Source organism: Raphanus sativus, chromosome 6, assembly GCF_000801105.2.
Source record: "Raphanus sativus cultivar WK10039 chromosome 6, ASM80110v3, whole genome shotgun sequence".
Lineage (NCBI taxonomy): Eukaryota > Viridiplantae > Streptophyta > Magnoliopsida > Brassicales > Brassicaceae > Raphanus > Raphanus sativus.
In genome coordinates, this window is record NC_079516.1 from 44,718,901 (window position 1) to 44,741,726 (window position 22,826).

The following is a 22,826-nucleotide window of genomic DNA, read 5'->3' on the forward strand; positions in this document are numbered from 1 at the left end:
AACACGCTAAGTTATTGTTTTTATATTGATTTTTTTCCTTTAGTTTTGCCATTTGAAGTTCAAACTAATTGATGGTAGTAATTTAACAATCAATATAGTTCTCATCTAGTAGGTTTCTACGCATTATTTATAAACTGATTTTGCCATATGTTTTTTTCTACAATCACTTACACTAAATAAAAATGACATGAGAAACTAAAAATATTATATGGCGTATAAGTTAAATATTAACACAAATGATTACATTTAATGCTAATTTATATTTTGATATTTTGTTAGAAAATGGAAGTAAATTATAAATTATTATTAAAGTAAATCTATTCAAATATAACATTAAATAATATAAATATAATAATACTTTACAAATTTCAAAACATTAATTATTTCTAATTTCATAATTATAAAAATTTATTACCAAAAAATATTTTCAAATTTTCCTAATATGTTTTTCAAAATTATAATTTTAATCATACATCATTAGTTTTTATATATCTACAAATGTCAGAAATATTGTTTAGTTTTACTTTTTGATAATTATATAACGTTTATATCAAAAATTTTAATTAATTTTATACAATTTGATTTAATATATTTTATCCAAAATAAATATATAAAAATATATCTAATATTATAATTTTTAAATATATACATATATACTTTAAATATAATCTAAAATAAACAATTTTTTAATTTATCTTAATTTTATGTTCAAATCAATCAAAATTTATTTTTTAAATAATAAAATTTAAAATAATAATAAAATCTAATTTTAAAATATGATTTAAAATTAAAATTTTATTGTTGCACATAGTACAGGAAAAACCAAGTTTTCGTTAATTTTTTTTCTTTGTAAACTGGCATTCATATTTAAAAAAAAAAAAACATACAAGCCTAATAAGACTTAAGTTTAAGATGGGCTTTACCCAAGGTTAAGCAAATTAAAGATACACATATCATAAGAAATTGGTGAGTCAAAAGAGACTCTATGTTTCATACGGCGCAATGTTTCAGAGAAAAAACGATTTTTGTTTATCTTCTTTTTATTTTTAATTGACAACAAATCTCAAAAAAAACTTCCAATATGCTAATGCTCCAAAGTATTGAAAGTATAAATGTTCTTAAGGTAAAGGTGAGAGTTTTGTTAATCTGAATGGGCAATTACTTTGTCAAAATAAGAAAATTTTCCAAACAAATTTTATATGATATATGAGATTTTTTTTATGTCAAATACCTTTTTGCTGAGTTGCTTGTACGTAACATAAAAGAAGATGTTTGGTGTTTAGTAGCTCAACCAGCATATTTTATGGCCACCCAAAAATGATAATCGATAAGGTTCTAAGTTCAAACATCAGTGGTGAAGAGAACTGTTGATGGATACAGACAAAAAAACTATATACGAGTAGTTTTTTTTATACGAGTAGTTTTTAAAAGACAAGCGATCGAATACGAGTCTTTTATTTTTACTGAGAAAATCAAATGATCACTGCATAGCAAATGTTAAATTTTTGAATCTAATGTTAAATTTTTGAATCTTATTTTGATATTATAAATATGTGTTTCATATCTATTTTCTTATCTTGATGATCAAATAATTAGAGTAATGTTTTTTCAAAAAAAAAAAATAATTAGAGTAATGCTTTAAACCAAATAAGCTAACCCGTTACTGCGGGTTAATTGACTCTCCAGTTTGTTGTTTGTTTCTAATCAGTTTGATTTTACTTTAGTTGGGTTCAGTTGTTTATGTGTCAAGTGGAGGGCAGTTTATTTCTGAAATATGAAATAGTGAAGATAAACTTTACAACATAGTACACCGCAGGGAGGCAGTAAGAAAATGTGTATTTATCTTTTTTTTTCCTTATAGAGTTGGTTCAATATTATATAAATGAACTCGTAATTCGTGTGTAGTTGATCTTGGTTAAAAGTATTTTCAGTCAAAATCCTCAAACATGTATCGTCGTCACTGATCGTCGTGCATTACCTACACATGCTATATACTGAAGTGATAAAAAGCATGTCATGAGAAATAATAACGGAGGAAGATAGGGTCAGATCTCGTGATGAAAATTCTAAGTCATACCAAATAAATTTGCGCATGTCGCCTTCTCGGGTCCCAATCTGTCTACATGTCGGTAAAACTGCCTTTAATTCGTTCGTACCCCTTTCATTACTTTCGCTGTGTGTAATAAAATTAGTTTTGTTGAGATCACGACACTGTCATCATCTTTGATTAGCCAGTGGAAAAATACAGCGGATATTATTAGTAGAGATAAATCCATACAAGAACTGAAGAACCATCTTTTATTAGTAGAGATAAATCCATACAAGAGCCATCTTTTATTAGTAGAGATAAATCCATACAAGAGCCATCTTTTTTATTCATTCTAAAATACAGCGGAAAAACACACTGTCATCATTTGTGTATAAATATAGACTATATAGACTTACAAAAAAAAAATTAAGCCCCTTAACTATTAAGACCATCTCCAATGTATTTTGCTATTTTTTCCTCTATAATAGAGGAACTCAATAATAGAGATGTGATTTGCTCCAATGTATTTCCATAAAATAGAGATCTCCAAAATATAGAGTAAAATATAGAGGAATCCTATTTCTTCCTCTATAAATAGAGAAAAATATAGCAATCTTTATTTTAGAGGAAGAAATAGAGTATAATTGGAGTGATTTTAGTTTTAAATGCTATTATAGAGGCAAATATAGAGAAGGGTTGGAGATGCTCTAAGTTACGGGGGACTATCGCACGTTTGTCCCTCCTAATTAGCCTACCCTGAGTGGTTGCTACCTATATAGAACCCTTTTATCCTGTAAAAGACTCAATATTTTTTGAACAAAAAAGACTCAATATTTAGAATTTTAAAAAGAATGTGTTTGACACTAAGGTGCTGACTGGTTTTCCCGCTACCACCCGCAAACGCAGTTTTTGCGGTTCATAGCGGTTGTTGGCGTTTCGAAACAATCATAGAAAACGCTACAAATCGCTTCAAACCGCTCCGAACCTCTTAAAATCAAAAGCTGGTTCTAGCTAGCGTTTGCGGTTGCGGGCGGTTGTGGGAGGGTAAATTTCTTTTCTTTAAAAACAGAATAAATAAAAATAATACTAAAAATATCCAATAAAAAATTTCAATTGAAATAATAGAAATTGTAAAATGTATTCATATTATATTTCAATTTATATTATAAAAATTCAAAACTAAAATATTTTCTATAAGTTTTTAAAATTGAATAATATGATTTTATAAATATAAATTTTATATTTATCATATTTTTATGATTTTTAATATTTTTATAATTACATAAAATGTAAATATTGTTAAATTATTATTTTATATATATCACATTTTTATTTATTTTATATACATAGTCTTTCAGATTAAAATAATTATTATACTGAACTAAATATGATAAAAATATATTAAATTGATATATTAATATATTTTATTTTTATAAATATAAATACTTATCTTAAAATAATATAGTATATTAGTTAAACGGGTATCACATAATAAATTATATAATACATATCTACAAATTAACATATCTAAAATAAATAAATATGAAAATTGCTAAAAGTTAATCCAGATTTTGAAGTGTAAGTAAGAATTTAAAATAAATTAAATACAAATTAATTGTAAAATATTTTGTTCCATGTATATTTTAAATCTTTTAATAATAAATATATGTGATGGTTTGAAATAATTGATTAATTACGACATGTAAACTATAAAATTCTATTTTTAAAATAATTATATAAATATTTAAATATATAATTAACATAAATATATATCACTAATGATGTAAAATAAATATCTATAAATAATATAAAATGAAATATCCGCGCAGATCATAGTCTAGTATCAAATACTTTTGGTCCCTTTTCAATTTATTTATTTTATTTTTTATTTTTCTGTATATAAATTTAGACTTACGAAAAAGAAATAAAGCCCCTTGACCATTAATTAACGGGACCCGTTTGTCCCTACTAATTACCTTATCCTGAATTGTTGCTACCTATATAGATCCCTTTTATCCTGTAAAAGACTCCATACCTTTTTAACAAAAAAGACTCAATATTTAGAAAAAAGAATGAGTTTGACTCTGAAGCTTCTGCTTCTACTTCTACTTCTTTTTGTCTTGAGTCATCATGTTGATTCTGGCTCTATAGTCAAGTTTCTTCCCGGTTTTGAAGGCCCTCTTCCTTTTGAGCTTGAAACCGGGTTTATAAAATGTTTATTTTTTTCTTCTTTTACCAATGTATAATATGTGAAAAAGAAGAATAATAATATATACTCTGACCAAAAAGTTCAAAATATGTGCGTTTGAGTTTGGAATTACTAATTTGCTATTCTTATGAATGAAAGGTACATCGGTATTGGTGAGGAAGAGGATATACAGTTGTTCTACTACTTCATCAAATCTGAGAAGAATCCAAAGGAAGATCCTCTTCTTATTTGGTTAAATGGTGGACCTGGATGCTCTTCTCTCCTAGGACTTCTTTTTGAGAATGGTAAAATCTATAAAATATATTCATTTTAAACCATCATTTTCAATGGTTTTTCTTAAAGTGTTAAACCAAAAATAGGACCTCTGGCTTTTAAGTTCGAGGTTTACAATGGAGATCTCGCTTCTTTGGTCTCTACTACATATTCATGGACACAGGTAATGATGGAAAGTACGCTCATTTGTCGATCATAAATCCAATGATCTATTTGATACTTTTCATAATCTTCATCACATTTTCAGGTGGCTAACATAATATTCTTGGATCAACCTGTTGGATCTGGTTTCTCATACTCAAGAACTCCACTTGATAAAACTAGTGACACAAATGAAGTTAAGATGATCCATGAGTTTCTTCAAAAGGTAATTATTATATGGCAAACTTGAGTGTCTTCTGAAAGCCCTTGTATGTCTTGTAATCGGTGGCAGATTCAGAAACAATTATGACTGAGGTCAGATTTTATTAACTACAAAAGAACTTAGGCTGGAATTTGTAAATTTAGCTAACCGGCAAGCACAATAGTTTATATATTTATACTTGTCTTTATTGTATTGCATCTATAAATATATAGTAAATTTTTAACAGAACAAATCATTGAAGAAAAATTTCATGAAAAACTGAAAAGCTTTTAGAAAAGTTTTCTACATTCAAATAACTTTTCTATAGCAGTTATTGATAATTTGGCACGAGTAAAAATTTAACTTTACATAAAATTGGTAAATTATGTAAATGAAAATTAGAAAAATAAATTTATAGAAAAGATGTTTTACTGCATTAAAAGAGGTTTCTCACATGAAAATTTAGATCGGTAAAAATCGGTGTACCCTTAATTAATAATTATATAATTTATTATATAATTTTAAAGAAATTTTGTATTAACAATTCTAGACTTATCTATTAGATTAGATAATTATATTAGTTAGATAATAATGATAAATTAATAAAATAAAAATTAGCCAAAAATAAAAATGTAGAATAAAAATAAATAAAATAATTCATGATTGTGTTGTTATCTAAAAATAATATGTTTAATCATAAAAATTTAAAATTAAGAATGTAGTTTCTACATTATAATATGTCTAATCATTTTTTTTAGTGAATGTAGTTTCTACATAATTTTCAAAGCTATAATACATAAGTACTTACAAAAAGTTTATTGCAATAATGAGCTTATATGTTTGATGAAAAAAGTTTCATATATAAATAATATAATATTCAATTTGATCTTTTAAAGTATAAACAATAGTTTATTATAATAAAAAATATTCGTAATATAAAATGTCCGCACAAACGGGCTAAACACTTAGTATACTATAGTGGTTTGGATCCATGTAAGAGAAAAATTTAAACACAAACGGGCTAAACACTATACTATAGTGGTTTGAATCCATGTATTTTTTTTTTTTGTCGACGGTTTGAATCCATGTAAGAAAAAAGTTTAAAGAACAAAAGGTGAAAGATAAATTAGAAAGGGTCCATGAACGTATAACTACCGAAAAATTTGGGGTCATTAACTGCAATTTAAATGGAGCGGCCTGCTTGGATATCCGTGGCTTCAAGCCCTTCCTACAAATAGTGTTAGACACTTTATCCGACAATTTGAATCTATTCGTTATTCGTTTTCTTCAATCTGAAAAATTTAGATATCTGGTTCCAAATCTCCAGCGCAAAACAAATATTAAAATTTGATATTTATTATACGAAACAAACCACAAATATTAAAAATATCAAAGTTGGATATCCGCTTCTGGATATCCGCTTCATTCCCACTTTTACAAATAGAAGTATATCTATAATTAAATAGAGAGTTTTAAATATATAAACTTTACTTTTATAGATGTTTCAATTATCAATATAAAATTGATTAATTTTTATGTTATTTGACCAACTATATTATGAAATCTATTTTGTTATGGTTGATTTAGGGTTAAGTGAATATTTAGTTATGTTTTGTATAAAAAGTATTAAAAATAATTATGTTTTTAATCTATGTGCGTCACTATGTTTTTGTATAAAAATATAAGAAACAATTCAATCAAAAAATGATAACCTCTCGTAGAATACCAATAAGAAATTTACCCGATTTAATTAAAAATGCTCCCTTTTTTTTCTTTAATTAGATAATGTTTTAAAGTGACGCACATAGATTAAAAAAAATGTTTCTTATACTTTTTATAAAGAAAGAAAACTACTTTAGAAACAAACTTTCATTTAGTAGCAAACTCTAGAGTTTTTTTTTTCCTTTTTTTGGCAGTGGCTAAGCAAGCATCCACAGTTTTTCTCTAACCCGTTTTACGTTATCGGAGATTCTTATTCCGGTAAAATTGTTCCGGCACTCGTTCAGAAAATCTCAAAAGGTATGTTTTTATCAAATCAATCGCTTTGATATTCTCTCTTTTTAACAATAGTGGTATCATTCATGCAGGAAACTATATATGTTGCAAACCTCTCATCAATCTACAGGTTATTAATACTTAACTTCTTCTAATTATTATATTTTTTAAAAAAATCAAGAGATTGATCAAAAATAAAAAATCAAGAGATTTATAATATATTTTTATTTTTTGGTGTAAAGATTTATAATATATTTCTTTGTACAAAACCAGGGGTATGTGCTCGGAAACCCAGTAACATATCCTGAATTTGAACTAAACTATCGTATTCCATTTTCTCATGGAATGTCATTAATCTCTGATGAACTATACGAGGTATGAAAGTGCAACATGCCATCAAATTTCCCTTTAATTTTCTACGGTTACTACTTACGAAGCCTCAGATGATTCAGGAACAATATATACAACTCTTTTTTATCAGTCACTGAACACAAATTTTTTTTTGGTAAAAGTCACTGAACACAAATTGCAAAGGAGTTTATGTAAATGTGGATCCACGTAATACAAAGTGTTTGGAACTTGTTGCAGAATACCATAAGGTAAACACTCTGAACTTCAATCATTTTTTGCTAGGTACTAATTATACCAACATTAATTCTAATTTATTTTTTAACTACTTGCAGTGCACTGACAAAATAAATCCACATAATATACTATTGCCAGATTGCGATGATGACGAAAATTCGGAAAATATATCTCCTGATTGCTATGTAAGTAATGCCTTTTTCCTCCATCTAGTGACCATTTAAAAGGGTTGGGAAATGAAAAAACGGAACTTGGAAGTCCCATAAAGATATGAGAATCAACAATTTAATGATGATAATGTAAATGCAAGAACGACAGCACAAATGTCAAAGTACAAAGTACACCAGAAAATATTTTTACAAAGATATGTGTATTTATTGGTATTTTTTTAAAGAGAACTTACAAGTTTCTCTTGAAACAGAATTCCAAAAAGATCAAGAACCTCTTGACTTGTTGTCGTAGTTTCACACGTCCTAAAGTCGAATACAAAACCTCTCACCTTATCCCTTAATACTTTCACTCGCTTACAAGCTTATAAAACTCAATCTTATGCTAAAAATATAATTTCAGTGACAACACTAATACATAGGTCGTATATGACTATATATATAATACAACCAAGTCAGTTAACCTAGCCACTTACCCGATATTTACTAAATCCCTCAAATATGATAAGTTTCCTAAAAGTCTCCAAGGTTAATTTCTTCATGCTTGCTCTCCATGATGTCTCCGCATTAATTCTAACTTGATCGTCAATCCGTTCTTCAAGTCTCGATTTTCACTTCGTCTTGTTCATCCGCATGCATACTCATTGTCGTAGAATCTGCTCCATTTGTTGCCGCACTTACGTCTGAATCAGAACATCCATCTGCTCTTTGCATCTTCGATCTGCCCCTTTTTAACTTTGAATGTTTCTCAAGTACCTGCAAGACTCCGCTCACACACAAGCACAAATGTCTCAACACATAACTCCTGAATAATGTATACATGAAAAATTAAAATAGTTCATGACATTCGGGTCTAAGAGTTAGAGAGAAATACAAAATTAACCAAGTACACTCCCCCCCCCCATAAACATAGACCTAAGTAGACTAAGTTTTCTCCCCCATAAACTAAGTCCTTTGGTCATCACGTTCAGCTGACTGTTGCGGATTTGCTCACTTTTTCCCCCGACTTGAGTGCATACAAAGTTAAAAACTTTCAAAGATGTTATATGAATTAAATAGAAGACTTACTTGGATACATCATTCGAGCTATCCGTGATAACACACCTTAGCATCAATTGGTTCTTTTGGAGCCGCCATAGTTCCTAGATGAATGATCTGAAACTTTCCTGCTGATCGTGAAGACTGTTGTGGTGGTACATAATGTTGTTCCGCATAGCCTGATGCACGTTAAGCCTCTGATGGACCAGGCTGAGAGTGCTGCTGGTTTTGATGATCTTGGCATTTATGCAGCTTTCCCTTTCCTCTTAGCCTTTCGCTGAGCCTCCTCTGCAGTTGCTATGTCTTCCTCCTACTTCTTGAGATACTCTTCACCAAGACGAGAATCCTTCTTGTATGGGATCCCATACACAAGTTTTTCCCTCAGCTTTCTCTACAGCAGATGTTGACTCTGAAGGACGTCATAGATGGTTCGAGGAAAGATCAGTCACCTCATATCTTTCTTGCCTCCTTCCTTCTGATGAACTCCAAGATTCAGAACTTGTGAGTAGATCATCTCTCCCACATCAACTCGAATCCCACGAAATATTTTGTAGATGAGACGATTCTGTCAGCTGATACTGCATTCTTGTGAGACAAAGGCACCCAGTTGTACGCTGATAGAATCACAAAAGCAGCCTTGCAAGGATATTGGGGGCGAGTAGTTAGGTTCTTGAGACTGAGAGTACCTTCTGTCAGAAAGTCTATCAGCTCCTCATTTGACAATGCATCAATCGTCTCATCAGCTTCTATTTCATATTCCGTCAATGGATCAAGATTGAGATACTCGTTGATCCTGGCTGGAGAGAACTCAAACTCCTGACCTCTGATAGTGACCTCAACTCGTTCGCTGGAGGTTATGTTTGTCTCACCGGATAATGCTGCATAGAGTTCCTTCACAATCTTTGGGACGTAACCCATTAACCTTGTGACAGTGCTTTCAAGATGACCCTTCTTGATAATATCAAGATAATCCCGTCTTCAGCCTCTAGATAAACAAGTCTCCCATGTATGATTTCACTAGATGAGAAGATTTCATACCTTTGTTCTGCCATGAGATCAGCGTTGGCATATCTCCTTGTAGTCTTTTCAGATGAATCTCATGCTGGAATTGATGCAGTATGGATCTGTGTCACTGCTCCTAGCACGGTTTATTTCCTTGAAGTCTTCCTCTTAGGATTGTTCCTCTGTATCGAACGTGTCGTCTTTCTCTTCTTCCCCTTGGCTTTTTTCTTGATATCGATCAGGAGTTCCACATCCTCAACGTCGACTTCCTGAACTTCATTCGACTATGTTTTCTCTGAATCTCCTTCTGCATCAGAGGCATAACCAGAGGACACCTATTTTTCCTTCCCTCGAGCCTTGCCGACTTCTTCTGGAGTCATCATAGGAGTTTGGTCTCCAAGATTGGATTTTTTCCTCCGTCTCTTATTTTTCTTCCTCTTCAAATTCCATTGGACCTGAGTCAGCATCTGATTCAGTGTTCAACTTTTCAGCTGCAGTGGTGAATGCATCTGACTTGGTTTGAGAAGTTTGACTTCCTTGTGGTGTCGTCTGCTCATCGGAGTAATCAACCAGACAAATCGGTGGTGGTGGCAGTGGTGTGATGTCTTGTTTCTTGGTTGATGCAGAGGTTTTCCACTCTTCGTCAACCTTTCTTGAGAGAGAGAGTTTTCATTTTTCCGGTGCACTATCCGATGATTTCCTAGATATTCACCATATTTCCCACTTTCTCAAAAATAGAGTTTTTCAAATTTAAAAAAAAAATTGAAATCTTCTATTTATATATGTATATATAAATATATATGTTAGCTCATACAAATATTGAAACATGGTTGTCTTGGCAGTATTATCTATATTATCTCATTGAAAGTTGGGCCAACAACGAGAGAGTCCGCGAAGCTCTCCATATTCGAAAGGTATTTGCCAACTTTAGATTAAGATCGTTGATAATATAAAAAAAAGATCTAGAGTCTAAATTTTTGATCATCTGTGAATACAGGGGACTAAAGGACATTGGAAGCGATGTAACAGGACTATTCCGTACAGTTCCGACATTATAAGCAGCTTACCTTATCATGCGAATAACAGCATCAGCGGATACCGATCTCTTATTTATAGGTTTGAAGTTACATCATTTTCTTTACAACCAAACCAAATTAAAAAATGGAAACTTATCCCAAGATCAACCCTAACTGACTACATGACTTTTATTTGGTTTTAGTTTCTATAAAATCTAAGATCAACTGAAACAATATCGTAAACTATATTGTTCAAACTTACCTACAATTCAAGAGATTGTAAATTTTTGTGTGTTTATGGTGAACAGTGGTGATCATGACATGACGATGCCTTCCCTAGCAACTCAAGCCTGGATCAAATCCCTCAATTACTCCATCATTGATGACTGGAGGCCTTGGATGATAAAAGCTCAAATTGCTGGGTACGTACAGTGTTTAAAAAAAATATTTTTCATTTATTTCTCATTGTATCCAAGCTTATATGAAACTCACTTAAAAATCATTGGTTCCTTCTTCTTTCTAACAGATACACGAGAACTTATTCCAATAAGATGACATTTTCTACTATCAAGGTAAGTCTTCTTGTTTCAACTTACCATTGTAATATCGTTGCATAATTTGCATTATAATTTTAGATCTTTTAAGCGTTTTGATTATAGGGAAGTGGACACACGGCAGAGTATAAACCAAACGAGACATTTATTATGTTTCAAAGGTGGATCAGTAATCAGCCTCTGTAATAGAGACTTATGGCTTTGAAGCGCGGTTTTTTATAATATGAAAGACTCATTTTGAAAACGCTCAATGGAGATACTCTTGTATTTTTTTATTGCATGTACACGCCTACGGGCCATAACCTTTTTCGGTGTTATGCGCATTTTTCGTCAATCCATGAAACATTTATAAGATATATTACTAGTTTACTTGCCTACTTATTTTGTGAAGTCTATGCTCTAATTTATATACAATGAACACCTACATGATCGACACTATGCAGACATTGATCGACACGCTTATGCACCTTCTAATTAAACACATTTAGCAAGTGTCGATCAAAACCCTATGGATATCGATCGACACCTTTCTGACACTCTAGAAAAATCGACACCTTCAGCTGGCATTGATTGACACCAGCAAAACTATGGTCGACGCTCTGCAGATCTCCAGAGTATGATGAAATGGAGGCTATTAATCTATCAACAGTTTTCTGAGAGACAGGTCCCGATTTGAAAGAGAAGAGGAATAAGGTTTGTAATCATCTAAAGAGAGAGACTAATGATAAGAAGATGGATGCATTCACCAGAAGAGTGATAAGGATCCATAAAGAAGACACTTTTGCTGATGCCTTCTACAAGCATAGGCTTTGGATGGTATTCAGGGAGAGAAGAGAGACATAAGAAGACATCAAGCAGATGTTCTACACACTCAGAAGCAAGATGAAGAAAAACATAAAATTGGAGAAGAAGAGTGACCCAGCAAAATTTGTGGTTCCATGACTGCAGTGCCGTGCCTACAATTTTGGGGGCCTAAGGCATTCTTATAAACAATTAAAGTTGTAGATACACTAGATATGTTTGTGACAAAAATAATCCACTAACATAAGACCAAATTAAAATGTAAAGAACAAAATACATAAACAATCAAGTTCCTAACATATGTATACACTCTTCATACTCCATGAACATCCACTGTATTTTGTATGCATGGGGCCCCAAATATTGGTGAAAAATGAGGGGCCTGGGGCTCATGCCTCTTCTGTATAATGGTGAGCACGGCTCTGCATGACTGTTACAGGTCACCTCTATCCAAATGCTTTGTGTGATACTAGTTCTTCATGCCCAGAGAAATGGCTGAGTTGATGAGATTCAAAACAAAACTATCTCTGGATACTTTCACTTTTTTATTTTGCTCTAGAGTAAGTTCAAGAGGGATTATCACGGACTTGGAGGTGAAGACTAGAGATGATGTAAATTTGATAATTTACATTAATTTTTTTTTTGACAACACATTAAAATATTAAATATATAATATTTTAAATTTTTAAATAATTATAATAATATTGATAATCAATCAATTTTAAATGTAAATTTTAATTTTACTTTTATTTATAGCAAAATCAGTTGAAAGAAAAATCTAACAAAATCTTACTAATTTTTTTAAATATTTGTTTAGTTAATGCATTGATAAATTTCTTAACTAATAATATAATATTATTTTAAACTAGTATTAAATTAAATTTTAATGTGAGATTTTTCAATACAAATTTTAAAATTAAAATTCTAAGATCTCAATAATTTTTCAATGCAAATTTTGAAATTAAGATATTTATATATTTATATATAGTAAATAATTTAATTTAAATGATATATATAATATGAATATCTATTAGTGAGACTTCATATTCATACAATTTATGATCATTTGTATCTTGTTTGAACAAAACAAATACACCATTGATCACAAAATTTTATTATGAGACTTTTACCCTTTTTAGTAATTTGTAGTCATTTTAAAAAGTTCAAAATATAACATAGAAGAAAAAACTAGTTTTTATTAAATATTTAATGTAATTGTTTAATCTCTTTTAATAATATAAAATTAAACAAAATATATATATATATATATATATAAATTGGTATCAAATATGTATGATTATTCATAATCAATTGTAATTTATATGTTAATAATATTAGACAATTTCATATCTTTTATTTAAAGAAAAAAATTGAGAATATTCTTTTGTATACAATTAATCAATTTGATAGTTAGTTTAATAAAAATATAATATATTTATATGGTCCAATTTATTTTCTAAGAATTCTAAGAATTATCCTAATGATGACACATGGTTACGAAAACATACTGTAATGCTCTATGATTAATATATAGGAGATATACTCATTTTCTTATCAAAAGGAGATATACTCACTTATATTCATTTTAGTGGTATAGATATCAGTTGTGGTCCTTGCATAAAATTTTTATATTGCTAGAATTTCATCTAAAAGTAACTCATTTCCAAACCGATTATTTAGTTATTTTATTGCTACATATATGACCTAGTATTTACTCTATATTTTCTTTTGATTACATGAAGAAACGATTCAAACAAAGAATTTTCAAGAACAATATAATATGGAGTTGAAATATTGTATACAAATGAGGTTATAATATATTATAATTTGTTAAGATACCTTTTTTTGTCAAAGATATGGGAATAGAGAATATATGGAGATGACTAAAGTTTCCAAGTGCTACAATACGGTTCTTTGGTTTTGGTGGAATTATTTAATAACTAGATCTCAACCCGCACAATTGTGTGGGCGATTATTTTTATTTTTATATATGTAACTATTTGGTGTATGTGATTAGTGGTATATATTTTAATATTTATCATATTATTAATAGTTTATTATATATTTTCAAACATAATAATTTTATAGTTTGTATGAATGTATTTATTTTTTGTTTCAAATTGTTAGTGATATCTCTCTTATTAATACATGAACACTAATTAAAACCTTACATTATATGATATTTACCACAAATTCCATTCAACTTACTATTAAATTAGATATTAATTTCCCTTATAGTTTTATTTTAGGTTTTGATCGTACATATATATTAATCGAATTATATGTATGATTTAAATCTTTGACTGAATAACCTACATTAAGTGTAATTAATATCAACCTACATTAAAATATTATATTAAATTAATATCACAAATTTAATACAAAATTGTACATTAGTTTAATATAATTAAAAAATTAATAAGATACTTAAAAGTTTTATTTTAGTGAAAAATAAATAAACATGCATATTATAAATAATTACAAAATTAATTACATATTTAAATATTTGTTTAAGTGAAAACAAAATATACATTTATATTTTAAATAAATACAAATATATATATTTATATTATAAATAAAAAGATTTGAAAAGATTTTATTCGGATGTAATTAAGTGAAAATTTGGGAATATCTATTTGATTTGTTTGTTAAGAATAATTCAAATATATATACAAAAAATCATTAAGTAATTTTCTAAGGGGTGGTCCAAATAAAAAATCACACACGAAATAAGTCATGACTTCTGTTTTAATATATAAGATATTATGCATAAATATAAGAATGGAGTGATATTATAATTGTTAAAATAATTAAGGTTAAAATCTTATTGGTTGATCAAAATGTGAGAAAAATAATTTAAAATTTTTAAATAAAAGAATGATATGATATTGTAAATCCTCCGATATATTAATTGAGAATACACTTAAGTAAGTTTGTGAAGTTTAAAATTAAGTCTCTTAATTTGATTAGTATTCACTTTAGAATTTATATTTATTAATATTAAAAAATTAAACACAATATATACAGGAATAATTGTTTATTTAAAAATAATTATCTTTTATTTCAAATAGATTTTTAAATTTTGGATAATTCTTATTATTATTAAGTTTCATCACTTATCTTAACAAGAAAATTATTAATTTCGTTTTTGTTTTAACTAATTTATATATTTAATTCATTAAGGATATAATAAATATTAAAACCTCTAACTTTTTACATCCGTTGCAAAAATTTACTATGCAAATAATATTATAGATTGTTTTGGTATTATCATAGGAATATTTTGATTTTTGGTTATAAAAGGACATGGTTAAAATCACTGGCATTAGATCTTAAATATTAGGTGTGAACAAAAAAAAATCATAAATATTAGGAAAAAGTCAGGCTTATTTTATTTTAGTATTTTTATTTAATAATATAGATTAACATTTAAAAAAACACGAGGGGAAAAAATACAACCGTTGACTTTAGGCTTCACAAATCAGTATAACTAGATCATGACCCGCTCGACCGAGCGGGAGTCAATTTTTTTTTTTATCTTTGTTTGTACTAAATGTTATAAATGATTGCAATGTGTATTAATATAACATTTTGATAAATAACAATGTATACTAATGTGTTTAAATAAGCAATGTGTTTTAATTACTAAATTTGATTTTTAAATTTTATGATAACATAAAGTAGATTTTTTATATATTATTTAAAATATATAGTGCTATATATTTTGTATTTTCAACATTTATCATACAAATTTTATATTGGAGTATTATTTATAAGAAAATATTTGTATCATAATATATTTATATATTATATAAACATATCTACGATTTTCATAAAAGGCCATGCGCACCCGCACGGATTTTATTTTTAAAATGTATTCTATATTGTTTAGTTTTATGTAGTATCGAGTTTGTATAATTCAATTTTGTGTTTAAAGAACAATATCAAAACTGTCTTTAAAAATAACACTTTGCAAGCGGGAGTTGTGTCTTTTTATTATAACACAAAATTTGATATAAAACTTATGTTTTTTTGTACATTACGAAGTTTAAATTTTTTAAAAATAATTATTATATAATTTCAAAGTAAATTTTAACTTTGAGGTCAAATATATTTTGTGTGTAATGGTTCAAAGCATTTTGTCGATATATATTATATTTCAGTTTGGTTTGTTATTAGTATTATTGTATATGTATATACTATACAATATTACTATATTCTATACAATATATAAAGCTATGTGTTATTTGTTTTAGAAAGTAGATTAGGCCCAACGAAGTTAAAGAATAGTCATATCTTTATGTATGTGTCTATGAATTATCTAATTAATGTTATTCGTACAAATAAAATCAATATGGCCAATGAAAGTATACTGATCAATTTAAAATGAATTGTATATGGTAATTCTATAACGATTCATATTTTTAGTATTCTTTATTCGTACAAATAAATCTATTTTAGTTAAATCGACATGTAATAAATGTGAACCATATATGGAATATGGACAAACAGAGGAATTGTATTTAAGGAAATATATCAATGCAAAGTTAGAATATGGTACGTATTATATATAAGAAATAAGACATTTAGTTTAAATATATGAGGTCCACCTTTAAAATCCACCTAGAAGAAGTTGTAATGTTTCTGATTTAATAAGATAGACTAGATCTTGACCCGTGCGACCGTACGGGTATTTATTTTCTGTTTTTAGTTTTTTTATATTAAATGATGTATTTGTAATATTTGATAATAATTTATATCGAAAACTAATTTTTGCAGCTATAACAAAAAATTAAAATTTTAAGAAAATATTCTTATATAAATTCAGTTATCCTAATTAAAATATTATAGGTGTGGTCATAATGCTTTCGAATTCCAAATATTTGGAATTTATATTAATATAAATTTGTTAAAAAATAATCACACTCGGTATTTAATTTTAAATCTTAATTTGGATGTACTAAATGTTATATTTGTAAATGTAATCATATTAAATTAAGTAATTTTATATTTTTGCATTTAACGTAAAATGTATCACCGACACTAGAGATCACCTAAACAAATCTAACATTTATATGATTAAATGTATGTGTAAGATATATAACAAACAAAGTTTTTAAATGATAAGTATGAAAATACACAATATGGTTAGTATGCTATTAAACATGATACATTACTTATAAAATTTGTAAGAATAAATAATTGTTAGACTTTTAACAAATTTGTGACATATAAAAATTAAGATTATAATTTGTAAGAAAATGAAATGTAATATAATATATATTTGATCTAACTGCTAATTCATTATAAATGGTCTTACGTGTTCAATAATTTTCAGATTGGATTTTGACAATTAGTTTTCATAATTACTGTAGACTAATGAGAAAATCAATGGAAAATAATTTTTTGAAAATAAATAAAGTGATTCAGTTTCTATATCTTGTAGTAGAGATGGGCGTTCGGATATTCATTCGGATTTGATTCAGGTCTCTTTGGGTTTTAGATTTTTGGGGTGAAAGGTTTTAGCCTCATTCTGTATTTATAATTTCGGTTCATGTTCTGGTTCGGATAACTCATTTGAATTGTTTAAAAAAAATTAAAATATAAAAGTAAAAATTTATATAACAAATAAATTTGAATAACGTATAGCAAAAACTTAAACTTAACATAAAAATTGTTTTGGTTCGAATATTAAAAGATAGTGATCTCCTACCATATCATATGCGATTTTTATTATCATTAAATGTGGTAAATTTAGAATTAGGAAATGTATTTATTAAACTGAAAAGACAACATTAATAAAATTATAAATAATTTCGAAATTGATTTAATAGAAAAAGAAAATGAAATTTTATATTAGGATAACACATTAGCTCAACTGAAAAAGACAACATTAAAATAGGTAACTTAATTTATATTAGGACAACACATTAACTCAACAGGAAAAGACAAGCATTAAATTAGGTAGTTTAATTTAATTTTCAGTGGCATTTAGGCGTAAATACTGTGCAACTTGTAGGGTTAATCCATATGTGTACTTCTGTTTTAATAAAGTAGACTAGAAAGCTAAATTGCTATATCCGAAGAAATATTTAATCCATTTCTTTATTTTTTTAAAATTGACAAATATTTAGTAAATGTCATATTTTCATTTTTTTTATAGAAAGTTTAAGCTTTTTTTATCTTTCGTTATCGTGTTTCATTTTAAAAGAGTATAGACATGAATACAATATCCGGACCCGAAGAACCAACCCGAAACAGACCCGAAAATCAGGGTCCCGAATCCGATCAGACCCGGGGTAAATATCCGAATGAGTTCTAAATTGCTATATCCGAAGAACCGGTCCCGAACCCAATCCGAACCGAGAACCGAATGAGTATCCGAAGATATCTGAAATGTGAATATATATCTAAAAATATATGTTATAATTCTTTTTATAATTATTTTAATATTTTAAATTAATATTATAAGTTAACTATAGTAGTTATTTTCGATACTTTTGAGTATTTTTGGATAAAATATGATAGTTTGGATAAAACTTTACCCAAAAAGCTGTATAGAATGTATATTTTTGGTTACTTTTGGTTACTTTTGAATAATTTGGATACAAAAATTTGAACTGAATCAAATACTTTGGTTACTTTTAGTACAAATAACAGAACTCGTTTTAGATACTTTGGTTATTTGGTTATTTTCAGGTTCTTATGCATGAGAACCGAACCCACCCGGACCCGGAAAGACCCGACTCGAACCCGACCCAAATTTTTATAAAACCTGAATGGAGTTTAATTTCAAAACCCGAAAAATGCGATACCCGATAGAACCGATCCATACCCGAATGGGTACCCGAACGTCCAGGTCTAATGAGTATTTATGTTTAGAAAATTAAACTTTATTTTTAATGAATTAAGTTGGTATAACTCTGATATATAAATTTTATTATGTGGTTAATTTTTTTAATAAAAAAATATATACTTTTAATAAAGATTTATATTTTTCAATGAAAAAATTCAAAATTTTTATGAATGCTTAAATTATATTAAAAAGAAAAAACATAATAATTAAGTGATTAATTTTTGTTCACTACACAAAATATTAAGAATGATTGAAAATAAATTATTTGAACTTGGAGAAAAAAAATAAGAATTGAATCTGATTTCTTAATCGGCCCAAATGGCCCAAGAGATGATGTGGGCAGTGGGCTGGATCCAAAAAAATGACCCAATAAAAATGTATTATTAATATTACTTGATTGCTCTTAATGAAATAAGCAATGTTAGTTAAAGAAAGGGCATGTTTAAGTAAAAAACACAATATGATCCTGCTTTAATAGTATAGACTAGATTTTGATCCGCGCTTTTAAAGCGCGGGTTTATTTTCCTTTATCTTTTTTTAAATGTCATATTTTAAATGATCACAATATCCGGACCCGAAAAACCAACCCAAAACCGATCCAAAAATCAGGGTCCCGAACCCGATCAGACCCGGGGTAAATATCCGAATGAATTCTAAATTGCTATATCTGAAGAACCGATCCGAACCCGATCCAAACCGAGAACCAAATGAGTACCCGAAGATACCCGAAATGTGAATATATATCTAAAAATATATGTTATAATTATATTTATAATTATTTTAATATTTTAAATTAATATCATAAGTTAACTATAGTAGTCATTTTTAGTACTTTTGATTATTTTTGGATAAAATATGATATTTTGGATAAAAGTTTACCCACAAAAACTGTATAGAATTGATATTTTGGATAAAAGTTAATTTCAGCGTATGACTTGAGTTCTTTCGAGAATTATCATCATATGCGGCACGCTCTCTCTCCTTCCTAAAATAACTTCATCTCTTTTAAACTGTGAGAGTTTAGGTGAAAGGTGCTGAGCCACTAATTCAGCTATACAAGATTCTTCCGAAGGCTCCTGGTGGTATATATATCTGAACCAAAGGTAAGGGTTGAGCCAGAGAATTTAAATCTGTATATGTGGAGTGGAAAACCCCAACATGGTAAGTTTTTACCTTTTGGAATGGGTAGATGAGCGTATCATCGAATGGATGGAGCTGGGCCAACTTTTATTAGGCTCGGCTTTAGGCTCATTGATACAATGTTTTGATTGGAAGAGGGTTGAAGACACATGGCAGTTGACATGTCTGAAAAAAAGGGTCTTACCATGCCTAAAGTTGTGCCTTTAGGTGCCATTTAGGAACCACAAGAGATAAGAAAAAGTAACTATTACATTGCTCAAATTATGTTCCATCTCCATTTAAAAAGTTCAAATTGTTAAAAGGAGAAAAAGTAACCGTAGGATAAGTAGTGAATCACCAAAAACAATATGATTAACCAATTTTTAATACATGAAAAATTGTTTGATGTTGAGTAAAGCACCGGAGTGATCAATTTTAGTAAATGGATAAATCTAATTTTTAATAACTGAAGTACAAATTGGAATTAACCCTTAAACTTCCATAATATTTACAATCTATTGCCATCTAATCTATTATAACTGAAGTACAAGTTGGAATTAACCCATAAACTTCCACAATATTTACAATCTATTACCACAGAGAATTAAATAAATATATTTCTAATTAATTCATTTCTTTTTAATCCAAACTACTTTATATAATCTAGCTTACCAATAAATGATATTATACAAATTAATTAAACTTATTCCTTAATATTTTCATTTTTACATTCTTTTACAAACAGAAGTATAAATATATATTTTCAAATCCAGACTTTGATTATAAACTTTTTAATCTGATCTCATAAATAGATACGAAAATATGTGACTAAAATAAGATAATATCCGTAATTTATGTAGTATCACTTTTCATAATTTCTATAATACTGGGAATTATTTTATTCATTTATAAAATTTATAGCATAATATTTTTAAACATCTGTAGTTATATTTCCCATTATTTAATAGATGAAAATAAAACCACAAATAATCAATTTTACAACATATAAATAAAATACAAATTATTCTCTTAAAATATTATTGGTAGTATAATTTAATATATATAAAATCCAATTATTTATAAATATGATAAGAAATATAAATGATATAATTGATGGTAGGAAAAAAATTATTATTGTAATAAATAAAATCTTATGTTTTAAATGTCATTTTAAAACAATTATATAATACATGTAAATTATAAATAAATATATATATATATATATTATTAAAATTATATAAACAATAATTTAGTTATAAAAAGTGAAAATAAATATTTGTGCGGTTGCATTGTTCCAAAAAGAAGATATACATCTGTGCGGATATATATGTGATGTTCTAAAAACATGGATGATAATACAATGTAAACTATAAAATTATTTTATTTAGAAATATCATATTAAAAAAAATTACTTAAACGGATAAAGTTTAAAATATATATTATTAATTATACAAATAAATATTTATTTATATAAAAAATAAAACAAACACCTGCGCGGATGCGCGGGTCAAGCTCTAGTTCAAAATTATAACTCAAATATAAACTCAAAAGATTAAATCTAATTCATGATTGATAACATTTCTAAGGTTAAATATAATTAACAAATATTTATTAGTTATACAAATAAATATTTATTTATATAAAAAATAAAACAAACACCTGCGCGGATGCGCGGGTCAAGCTCTAGTTCAAAATTATAACTCAAATATAAATTCAAAAGGTTAAATCTAATTCATGATTGATAACATTTCTAAGTTACACTTGTAAGTTGTAACTCAAACTTAATCAACTATAATTCATATCATTATCACCAATCAAATCCTACATTGTTCATGGACCCTTTGTTTCAAAATCAAAATCAAACACGTTCTATGTCGTTGACTTATTGACTCTTTAAATATGTATATGTGGTGCACACATGAAGCAACGATATCAGAAAAAAGCAGAGACGAGATGTTTAATTTCATTTCATTCGCTCTAGTCGTCGGATTCATTGTAGCAGCTGCTTATCTTCTCCGATCAAAGCAGAATGGTCCACCTAGTCCACTAGGTTTCCCAGTGATCGGACACCTCCACCTGCTCAAAGATTATTAAGAAAGTTGTTATGATTGAAAATTACTTTCTCAAATTGGAAAAGATGATACAGAGTTGCTTATATACATACGATGCAATTGGTTTAGTGATAGGAAGCTAAACCAATGCTAAACCAAATGATTAAAATACAGACACTTAACCACCGGTTCAATCTAAGTTAACCATACTCTAATACACCCCCCTCAAACCGAAGTCGATGATGGTGAGAAGAGGTTTGAAATGGAAAAACGACGAAGGAGGGAGTGAAATGGACCGGGATGAAGTGGCTTCGTCAAGAGATCTGCGTGCTGATTACTGGAACCAACATGAAAGAGACGAAGGAAACCATTCTTGAGCTGATCACGGATGGTATGACAATCGATTTCCACATGTTTCGTTCGCTCATGGAAGACAGGATTATGAGCTATGTGAATAGCAGATTTGTTGTCGCAGAAGAGCTTTGCTGAAGTAGAAACTGTAACCTTCAAGTCCTTGAGCAGTTGATGAAGCCAAAGTAGCTCACAAGTAGCTAAAGCCATACTGCGATACTCCGCTTCAGTGCTACTACGACTCACCGTCTGCTGCTTCTTTGATTTCCAGTTGATCAAAGAACGACCAAGATAGACACAGAAACCAGAAATGGAACGTCTCGAATCAGGGCAAGTTGCCCAATCTGCATCAGCAAAGGCGTTCAAGCAGATCTCAGAGTCAACAGAATAGAAGAGACCTTGACCTGGATTACCCTTGAGATACCGCAAGACGCGAT

The 22,826-nt window shown here is 28.4% G+C and overlaps 1 protein-coding gene across 7 annotated transcripts; it reads left to right on the plus strand.

Moving 5' to 3' along the window:
* The first annotated feature begins 4,062 nt into the window (after positions 1-4,062).
* Positions 4,063-11,588, plus strand: LOC130495706 (serine carboxypeptidase-like 10). 7 transcript variants are annotated; one of them, XM_056987182.1, is made up of 14 exons: positions 4,063-4,232; positions 4,377-4,522; positions 4,598-4,674; positions 4,759-4,878; positions 6,771-6,873; positions 6,942-6,979; positions 7,123-7,224; positions 7,362-7,448; positions 7,533-7,619; positions 10,484-10,555; positions 10,639-10,757; positions 10,966-11,079; positions 11,184-11,229; positions 11,293-11,588. In XM_056987182.1, exons 1-14 carry the CDS (start codon positions 4,102-4,104, stop codon positions 11,299-11,301), a joined length of 1,251 nt encoding a protein of 416 aa, XP_056843162.1. In that variant the 5' UTR covers positions 4,063-4,101; the 3' UTR covers positions 11,302-11,588. The 7 variants fall into 7 exon arrangements, 5 of the variants coding, with proteins under 5 accessions (XP_056843162.1, XP_056843160.1, XP_056843161.1 ...); XM_056987180.1 differs by having other exon boundaries at positions 11,303-11,588; XM_056987181.1 differs by having other exon boundaries at positions 11,317-11,588.
* Positions 11,589-22,826: the final 11,238 nt, after the last annotated feature.

Coding starts and splice junctions, on each gene's coding strand:
- LOC130495706 (XM_056987180.1), top strand. CDS start 4,102: ATGAGTTTGACTCTGAAGCTTCTGCTTCTACTTCTACTTCTTTTTGTC. Junction 6,980..7,122: donor AACCTCTCATCAATCTACAG/GTTATTAATACT, acceptor GTACAAAACCAG/GGGTATGTGCTCGGAAACCC. Junction 7,225..7,361: donor TCTCTGATGAACTATACGAG/GTATGAAAGTGC, acceptor TTTTGGTAAAAG/TCACTGAACACAAATTGCAA.